At 28.0% G+C, this 10,922-nt stretch overlaps 1 protein-coding gene across 1 annotated transcript; it reads left to right on the top strand.

The window, feature by feature from the left end:
* The first annotated feature begins 2,121 nt into the window (after window positions 1-2,121).
* On the top strand, window positions 2,122-8,633 carry LOC124538817 (nischarin). The gene is made up of 4 exons (XM_047116024.1): window positions 2,122-2,704; window positions 2,903-3,149; window positions 4,945-5,063; window positions 7,094-8,633. The coding sequence occupies exons 1-4, from the start codon at window positions 2,264-2,266 to the stop codon at window positions 7,682-7,684; spliced, it is 1,398 nt and encodes a 465-aa protein (XP_046971980.1). The 5' UTR covers window positions 2,122-2,263; the 3' UTR covers window positions 7,685-8,633.
* Window positions 8,634-10,922: the final 2,289 nt, after the last annotated feature.

The raw sequence follows: 10,922 nt of genomic DNA, 5'->3' as shown, positions 1-10,922 counted from the left end.
ATAAACAGATACACCAAAATTTTAATTGGTAGAACTAAAAACTGTTAAATCTACAATATGTACCAGATCATCTCTATATAGCAAATTCATCTGTAAATATAGAGATTTTTGTAAACTTTATTTGCACAATTTTAGTTGTAAAAATCTTCAATATACTTAAATAAAGTTGTGAATAGATATCCGGCTTTTTATTTATATACCCTTGTTTACAAATTTAAATGGCTGTCATTAAAAAAAAATTAAAAAGCATTGAAACAAGTTCCAAAACAATCTGAAAGGAGATTAAACCTTAGAAACTGTATCTTCCTCTGAGGAGATCTAAACTTCTTCTCCTTTTCAGACGGGATTTTTACAGGTGGTCACTTATCTATATTTATAAAAGAAAGTTGTGCTAGTTCCACTACACCGAATTGACTGAAAATTGGTGGAAGTGCAGCTTAAAACCAGAAAACGAACATGGGATTGAATTCATCCCAGCCGATTTACCGTTTGATTTTAAATAACTTAATTTCCGACCCGTTTTGCATTCGCCATCACCATTAATATTATAATACAAATCACAAGGACAATCTTTGAATAAGTATATGTGGATCTAGAAAATCTAGAAAATCCTTGTTTTTCGCAGGATCAATTATATATAACTCTGCATGGATGTAAACCGAAAATAATGGCGTGGCTTAAAGGTTTGAATTATGATGATACTGAATTAATTATTACTTTATCTTGTTTTGTAGATTGGATTGGATATATATACAGTTAGCCATTTACACATGAAAATTTCACACGTAATTTACATGCTTACTCACATACATACACACAGAGACACACACAAGCGCGCGATTTACCAATATCTATTTTCTATAGTATTTTTGTAATTCTTAGCTTGTTTCATCTTATAACTTGCATTAAAGTATGAGTGAATGAGGAAGAGCGACTTCTTCTGGCACGGGAGCTCATGGCACTCAAAAGAAGAAATTACCCTTTGTAATGTTAATATACTTGTCTTGGTTATTGATGAAATAAACATTTATTATTATTATATGGCATGTTCACGGGTAGGAAGAATATCTTCATTTGTTTTGTATTGTATTATATTCTATTTCAGATAAATAGAAGGTTGAAATAACTAATACATGCGTGATACCTCTTTCTGAACTAACATTAAAAAAAACAGTCTAATTGATAAAATTCTTTATTTGAAGTATATTTAAATTTATTGTCATCATTTTTGTAAAGCTGAAAGAGTTGTGCAAACAATAGACACAAATACTTCAGATTAAAGCGTAAACCCGCTCTATTAGTTTTGTGTATGTGTGGGTGAGGCACGCGACGACCGAGGTACGATACCGATACGTCCTCGTATCCAATTTCGCGTAGCGTTCCAATGTTGAGAGTTAATTTCGAAAACAAAAAGTAAATTTATAATAAATTATCAACAAAAATATCCCAGAATGGGACATAGACACCATTGCTGACATGTACAGGGACCGGGGAAGTAAAATCTATAATTAGAATTACAGTGGGTTAGACAAAACCAATAGTGGTAACTGATGGAGTGCACCAAGGCTCAGTACTCAGTCCGTATTTATTCTGCTTGGTGATGGATGCGCTAACTGAGTATGCTCAAGCTATGACGCCTTGGACATTAATATAAGTTGACCATATCGATATCTATCAAATTTTATTGAAATGAAAAGGATCTTATATTTGTTTGTCTGAAAATACGTAGGTAAGCCAGTTATTGGATGTGCTGAAGAAGCTGAAGCTGATGGAAGAATATAATCGAATAATAAAAATAACGAATGAATGCTATTTTATACTTTGCGTGTTTATTACAATAATTAATATTTTTTTTTTATTTAATTTAAAAAAACTTTGATTAGAAACAGTTACAAGGTATTGTAATTTTTAAGCTATTTTGGAGTCTTTAATATTGCCCAAACTATAATCATTAATCGACATGACTTTATTTAGAAGCTTATAAAAATAATAGTATAAATTGAATATAATATTTATTATAACATTATATTATTACGATAAATTTACAAAATGTCAAATGGATTCTGAATTGAATAAGAACGTCAAAATCACATTTTAGAAATGTCAAATGTCATAATTTACATTTTAGTGTTGACTGATGAGACTGGTTACTGTATTATTTCTGTAGAAGGCTTAGTAGCGCATCAAATAAAACTTCACGGTCGATTTCCGTCATTACATCACTTGAAATGCGAAATTAAACCAATTTCCGTACAACGTAAAAATGTCGTCGTTTGTAAATTACCGAAACGACAGCACAGTGAATGTGGTTGAAGCTTTATCCAAGGATAATGTAACGTATTATAAAATCGTTGTTAAAGTGGGATCAGTGCAATGGGAAGTTTTACATCGGTACAGTGACTTTGTGGAACTCCACGAGAAGCTAGTGAGTGACCATGGCGTGGCGAAAGATTTGTTGCCACCGAAAAAAGTTATACGCAATAAAACACCTAAATTTGTCGAACAAAGACGTGAAGCGTTAAACGATTACCTTAAAAATGTCTTCAAATATTTAATGCTCACGATGCCATCGGAGTTCGCGCATTTCTTACACTTCCACTTGTATGATATATTTTTCCTGTTACAAGATTTGGCTAAAAAGCTTTACTTAGAAGGCGACAAGTTATTGGAAAATGAAAAATCACATAAATTCAGCATACTCGAGGTAAATTTCTTTATTCACTCCTTATCAAACAAGGATATTAAAATCAAATATAATTAAATTATGTGACTCAAAAGTGAGATATGTATAGTGTCAATCACCATATGATTGACACTAAACACTACACTTAAATTTGTTAAGATTATATTTACCTCATTCTTAATATCTGTAATACTTAATATATATTATATGTTCTTTCAGTTACATGCTATAAGCGAAAGATTTAAAATGGCATGTCCACCTACAGAGAAAGAGGATCAAATGTTTGACTTCAGCCACATACTGGATTTCTGTTCTCAAGTGAGATCGCTCAGCATTGAAGGGAGCTATGAGAAATTAGGAACAAGTAACATTATACCAAATGAACTATTCTTTGATCTCATATCATTTAAATCGTTAGTTGATTTAAAAGTCCTCGGTGTTCCCATGGGATGTATACAAAGTGTCGGTAAGTTAATGTCTTAGTCAGTTTTATTTATTTATTTATGCTTCAATCTACCAATACTTAATACATAAGGATTAACAAAAGTTTCCTATACTAAAGTTGCATGAATGCACTTTTATAATATATATACCTAGGGATAGATCTTCCCTTATGTATTGACTAATTATTAAACAGAAATTATATACTGTGATTTAGTAAAATTATTAAATGTCACAGTTATTTAAGAGTTTATTAATGTGCTAACTCTAAATGAATTAATAAAGCAGGCACTGGTGAACAGTGTTGGGCAAATTTTAATTGCAATTAAAATTAAAGATTAACAATTAATTAATTGTTAATTGTTACTAGTACAGTTAACAATTAATCAATTGTAATTGTGTAAAATCACAACTAACAATTATTTAATTGTTAACTGTATTAGTAACAATTAACAATTAATTAATTTTTAATTGTTTTGTTAATTTTAATTAAAAATAACAATTAAAAATACTGCTGTATAATATAAAGCCGGTGTATATAAATATATAAGGTAATACAATATACCCGTGTGGTTCCGAGTAGTAGAATAGTGCCCCCCTATCTTTTCATGTAGTTCAATAAATATATTAGCAACACATAAAAGACTTGAACGAAGACGACGACTTGAAATGTTTTTGTTTTATACCTACGCTGCAGAAATATTTATCAATGCAACTTTATATTATATAATATAAAAATAAACACTTTTTTAGAGCCTTTTACCACATTTTTATTTGTCTGAAGTCTAATACTTATAGCTTAATTTTCCTAAAAATTTACTAATTACATTTTGATACATAAAGTTAATTGTTAGTTTTAATTGTTTTATAAAACAACTAAAAAAGTTAATTGCAATTATTTTAATTGTAAGTTGCAATTGACATACGTTAATCAAATTAATTTAATTGCAAGGTGCAATTAAAAGTGTAATTGCGATTAATTTAATTGTAATTAATTTAATTGCAATTACTTTTTTCGTCAATTAATAAAATAGTTGACAATTGCTTGATTAATGCCCAACACTGCTGGTGAATATATCTTGCAAAAATATTTAGTAAATGCAAGGTAACATCAAGGGATTAATTTTATATTTTATAGTGACTTCCTATCTGATGATGATTAATTAATATGATTAATTGTATGTATATGTATTTGATTAACAATTTTTTCTGTTAAATATTTTCATTCATTGTTTTGTTGATATTATCTGTGCATTGTATTCATTCTTATATATATGTATACACATTAATTTAATTTTTTCAGGCTTCTATTTTCAAAGAATATTTAAAAATAAAATTGTTATTTACACATATATTGTATTAATTATGTATATATTGTGTTTAAAAAGAACCACAGATACATATTTAAAAAAATTATATCAGAAGTCATCTAGATAAGATAATTAAACAAGATTAGGTAGATAAACAACACACTTATTTTAAACTTGACTTTTAAGCAATCCACAACAATATGTTCTGAGATAAAAGAATGAATTGCTTGGAGAGGTTTATTAAATAAACTAACACTTATGACCACTTTACAAGATCATAATACTAATTAAAACTGATAATAATAATATTAATTTATATAATAGTTATGGAGCTTTCATATAAATATGATACTTTGTGGTATCAGGGTAGACCTACAATAAAGTCTTTATATGATGTGCATATTTGTAATATAGTTTATTAAGTAATCAAATAGGAAATTGTTGCTAAAAATAATATTCAGGTAATCTTTGCATTCGTAGCATTAAAGTATTTATGAATTTTTGTTTCAGGGAGTCTGCGTGATTCACTCATCAGTCTGTCCGTACATATAGCCAGTGTTGTGACTTTGAATGAGTTTCTGCTCGTTGATGTTCTACACAAGGACCAGTCCAGTCTCGCAGACACTGTGGTATGTGTACCTACTATATTTATTTTAACAAATAGTCTCAGACTTATATTGGTAGAAATCTATTTATGACCATCAATTACAGCATATTTATTTTTAAGAAAGTTATTCTTTCATACAAGCAGAGTCACCTGTTTGTTAATATATATATATATATATATATATATATATATAACAGATAATAAACCTATGAATAGGTTTTATGTTGTATTTTGTTACTCATAATTACATTTTCAAATGTTAATAACTAAATTATAATGTCAAAAGATAATTATATGCTATTTACGCTCCCAAAATAAAATTGTTAATTTTAAGTATGCTATTAATGTGATATAAAAAAAAAACAAATGATTAAAAATTAGAGACTTAAACTGCAGAAACGTTTCGCTCAACTTTACACATTTTAACGTTGCATTTAAAATTCGAATTTCCGATTGTATTGATTGTTAAACTTTACGCCATTGGATTAGTCCTCCAAGCCTTAAGCATGTTTAACTATAGACCACTCAGTTGTGTCAACAATAAGCGTCTAACGTTTACAATAGTGCTTCTCAATCATTACGAAATAGGGGAGCACAATTGATAATATGCGGAACACTTACGATAGGTATAATTTAATGCAGGAATTCGTCAATTTATTTACATAAAGTATGCAATGAGGAAAAAGAGATTGTAGATATAAAAGTTCGCTATTGATAAGTGGACAAAGCATAATATCGAAAAATAATGTTCTAAAATTATCCTATAACTTTTTTATTGTGTACAGATTTAATTCTTTCATTAAATATTAGTCGTGACTTTAAGGTAAAATTGAATTGCCCCGGACAACACTTTGAGAACCACTGCCTTAGATAGCTATGTATAGTTGTGATTGTCAAATCGTTAATTGTAGTATAGCTTACTATTTGTACTATTATCTATAAACGAGCAAGAAAATATCCCATATTATATACGAATGATGTAGATTGCAACAGACATATTAAAATAAATGAATATGAATAATAAAATACACATTACCATCCTAGTTTATGACTAGGTTATCGGACATCTGCTTAGTCATTTCAATGATTCAGATAACATTTGTTTTCGTTATGAATTAGGTTATATCACATTTAAATAGGTTACATATTTTATCTAATATATGATATACTATCCACTTATTGCGTTTTTACTTGTATAATTAAATATTATTCATAATACGATGTGCTGATATTTAGGTTTAAATTTTTATTTTAATAATTTATTATTATAAAATAATATAATAATATATGTATAAAATATTATTTTCCAACATTTCATTGTATTTATACGTGCTAAGTTTGAAACCCGTAATAATTATATAGTTACGGAGATAGAGCTACTTTGATTCGAAAATACAAATCCCATTTATTTCCTATCCCGTGGGAAGTTTAAAAATCCCTTTTTAGTGCACCTCTAGGATACTCAGGGTATACGTGTGCTAAATATCAAGTCTGTGGGTCCAGTGGTTTAGCCTGTGCGTTGTCTGTCAGTCACTCATTAACGGAAGACTTTTATATATGTATGTATATTGATGATATTGCTCTACTATTTTTATGTGATGGGATATCTTTATAATATCGTATATATATTTATACCTTTAGTTATTGGCTCATCTTGATTATATATGGGACTGGAAATCACATACATTACTCTGATCCCAATTTAAGTAACTAAAGCACTTTTGCTATGGAAAATCAGAAGTAACGACCGTACCACAAACACCCAGACCCAAGACAACATAGAAAACTAATGATAATCTACATCGACTCGGCCGGGAATCGAACCCGGGAACCCGGAGTGACGTACCCATGAAAACCGGCGTAAACACCACTCGACCACGGAGGTCGCCAACCTCTGATTAGTTCTATTTTTACCATTTTTAGATTTGCATAGTCTCTTTGTGAAAGTAAATAATATAAAATGGGATGACAATAATAAAATACATTCTTAACAATGAACATCCTATTCATTATGAATTCTGTGATATAATTTTTGGATATATTTTTTTTCAGATATGGAAGAAATTGACAGTTATAAACTTTGCAAGCAACAACATTGACAATGTCGACTGGGCAATCAAACTGGTGCCCAAGTTACAGAAACTGAATCTGTCATCAAACAAACTGACCGAGCTGTGTGACATATCGTGCCTTCACGATTTACAAGTACTCAACTTATCTATGAATAGATTCTCGACGTGTCTGAACTGGCACGCTAAAATAGGCAATATTGTTAAAATAGATCTTTCACAGAATAAAATCGAATCTCTACAAGGTTTTTCTAAGCTTTATTCACTAGAAAGTTTGGATCTCGGGTGTAATCTAATTGACGACGTGGAAGAAGTACAGTATATATGTAATCTGCCGTGCTTAGAATATCTATGGTTAACGGCTAATCCTGTAGCGTCATCCATAGACTACAGAGTTAAAGTCATCGAGCAATTCAATGCTCGCATGTCAGAAATTTGTTTAGATAACGAGAAGGCTTCAGAAAAAGAATTGGACACGGCGAGGGTCTTACAGGCGTTAAGAATAGTTAAAGAAGGTAAGACTCCAAGTTTCTTGCAAAATAATAACTCGAGTCATAGTTTCAATAGAAGTTGACGATATCTGACAAATTTTATAAATTAATTGCAAGTAAACGGAATTTAATTAAATTATATAACAAGTATGTTACATAGTAACACGTCTTATTAATGTTTTTTGCATGTAATATGTAATAATGCAGGACATTCCATAAATGGGTGCTCAGTAATGTTTTGAATAGTTTGTAGTGTAAGGGACACGGTGAGATGTGATAAAATTTTGTCTAAATATAATTGCCATTATTTTTAATGATTGGAAAATGTTGCACGTTGAAATAATTTTATAAATAAAAATATTCTCAATTATATTCTTTGATGGCTCTAATAACTTTAAAAAAAAGTCAAAATAATTGGTTGGCTGAGTCAGTTTGTAACGCGACGCGAAAATTGGAGGGTTGACATTTTTGCCTCAGTCAACATGTGTAGGAGTTACACCAGAGTAACTCAGTAGAATAATGTGCACTGTATCCTGTGGTGTTTTCACATAGATAAATCGGTTACATGAGCCAAGGATATTATTTCATATTCCTTTTGTTTTGTATATATCTGCTAGGAATGATTGAATTTTGAAACGTTATATATCTATTATATAATTAAGTAATTTGACATAAAATAAATATTATAGCAAATTCACATGCAAGATTTTCCTGTGACGCATCTCATGGTATCTCTAACAGTCATGGAATTGACTCTGTATTTGTAGATTTACATGTCGTTTTGACCCTTCGATGTGATAATAATAAGCTTTATATGTGATACTTATACTTGTAACTAACTATTGAACCTAGAATAATACCTGTGTGATGATTTACTAAAAATATTGACTGTGTTTAATTTTGTATTTAAACTTTTTTGCTACTAATTTGACAAAACTAAAAGATTGGAAAGAAATGACATCTATAAAGTAGTAGTCTTCCACTTAATTATTATTAATAGTTCTGCTCTATTATTTACTATAATGCTATTTTTTTACAATACATGATTAATATTCAAGTTTATTCAATCAATACTATTGCATGAATTTAATTTCCAAGTTTATTTATTCAGTAACCCCAGCCCCCTTTGATTGGATAGACTGGAAATGAATAGTTTAATGTTAATAAATATATGATGTCAAAATTGTTTATGGTTGTATCCATTACTTATAAATGCATAATTGAAGATGAAAATAAAGATGTTCTGGTAATTCTTTGAAATATTATTAGACGAAAAGAATATAGAAAAGATACTGATTTATTTTTAGTTTTGTCAAATTAATTAAAATCTAAACCACTGGTGCAAATTTGTTACTCTAGAGTAATTTATTTATAAGTTTTTCAATAGTATTCTTTATTTAAGTATTATTTTATGGCTGTATTTAAAAATATAGTACTATCAACAATTATCAATTAATCAACAAAACACTTATTTGTAAATTTAACTTTATTTTGAGATATAATATATAAAAATAAAAGTATCAAACATTTTGTTAACACTATTTATTATGAATTATCATATAACCTATTATTATAATACATTAATCGTCATAACATAGAAAAAATAGTTTCTACTGGACTATGTAGAAATAAATTTACATCTTTTCACCTTATTCGTAAGAAAATACAAAGAAAAATAACGCTGACATACCTAAATCTAAATTTTTGTATATAATTTTTGAGTTATTTATAATTATTACTTATGTATGAATAATTTTTCTCATGAAAATGAAATATTAAGATCATATGAAACTCGTTCAAGACAATAAATTATTCAAATAAATTTTTACGTTCATTCAATGAAAATAGTTTTCAATTCAATGATTCCTTAAGTTATTTATAATATTATTTATTTTAATAAAAATACAAAACCCTTCCAACACCAATTCCAGTCTTTTCCATAATTAATACTTAATATTATTGCTTCAACAATCAAATAAGGCAATGAGAAAGCCTCAAAAAAAACATCTTATTAATATCACTGGCTTTTTATCATTACATTATTTAATATCACTTAAAACTATTTGACTGTCAATGAGTTCAACATAGCTCATACATATAAAATGCTTTTAGTATACATAGAGTCTCACTAATCTAAATATTAATGGCTCACATTTCCTTTTAATCCAGACAAATTAACGAAATATAATTTGGTAAGCTTATACATATTTGATTCAGATATGCCTTAACTTTCTTTTTGCCTTTAGTTGTGCTAGCAATGTTTTATCTGACTTCGCTGCAAGACTCTACCATACTTTAAATTAAGTAAGTTTTAAATAACTATTACAATATGTAGGAATATAAACTAAAGTAACAATTAACTGGTTTATTTCTTTGTTAACTATCATTTCTTTATCATTGGGTTTCCCGGAAATTTATGTTATATTTTAAATATTATTATATATATACCTTTCTAACATTGAGCTGTTTTTTAAAATCATTTTTGGTTCCAAATATAATATTGTATTTATATAACTATATAGTGCATATTTTTCATAAATGCATGTGTAACATAAAAATATTGCATATGGAATGGGTAAAAAAGGCTATAAGAAAAACTATAATAAAAAATGTTTAAATCATTAAAGTACCTATCATGTGATGAGTGTAGACTTTTTGGTTTGAGAAATATATTTTCTGAGTCGTAAGTAACCCTTGATTTTATATTATGATTTTATAAGATTGATTTTATATATGTTTTAGGTTTTTATAGAAACAGAGTTAATATTTTTTTAATATACATATTTATATAATAATTATAATAATAAATAAATATATATATAATAATTTTGATTATTAATAGTACTTTGGATAAAAATATTAACAGGGAACTGGATTTTTTTTTTAAATTTGTAGTTTGACTTAACATTTGATTACTTTTAGTAAAAATATATATTTATAATAGAGATTAATAAATTTCACTTTTTCATGATTAGGACATGAAAATCAACCTTTATAGAAACACGTGTTAATTCATATTCAACAAAAAGTCATAAAGCAGTTCAAACATTTATGTTCAGGAATTTTTATCATATTGATTAAAAATTTTCCATAAACTGAGATTATTTTAATGTCTTTTTTAAATTGTACACTTTAATTAACCATTTACATATTACATTCGGAATTTAACCTAACTCGCTGAGCTACCTCATGCAATATGAGCAACTCTAAATGTCGAACAAAATTAAAAAAATGTATGATTTTGGTCAAAAACCAAATACAATATATAAATTTTATATAATCTGTATTGTCTGTATAATCTGTAGTTTTGTATTGGAGATC

Source organism: Vanessa cardui, chromosome 21 (assembly GCF_905220365.1).
Source record: "Vanessa cardui chromosome 21, ilVanCard2.1, whole genome shotgun sequence".
Classification (NCBI taxonomy): Eukaryota; Metazoa; Arthropoda; class Insecta; order Lepidoptera; family Nymphalidae; genus Vanessa; species Vanessa cardui.
The sequence above is the reverse complement of the archived record's forward strand: the minus strand, read 5'-3'. Positions and strand labels throughout refer to the sequence as shown.

Excerpts from the sequence above, each read along its gene's own strand:
- LOC124538817 (XM_047116024.1), top strand. The coding sequence starts at position 2,264 with ATGTCGTCGTTTGTAAATTACCGAAACGACAGCACAGTGAATGTGGTT. Across the intron at positions 3,150-4,944 it reads GGGATGTATACAAAGTGTCG|GGAGTCTGCGTGATTCACTC; the intron begins GTAAGTTAATGT and ends TTTTTGTTTCAG. Across the intron at positions 5,064-7,093 it reads CCAGTCTCGCAGACACTGTG|ATATGGAAGAAATTGACAGT; the intron begins GTATGTGTACCT and ends ATTTTTTTTCAG.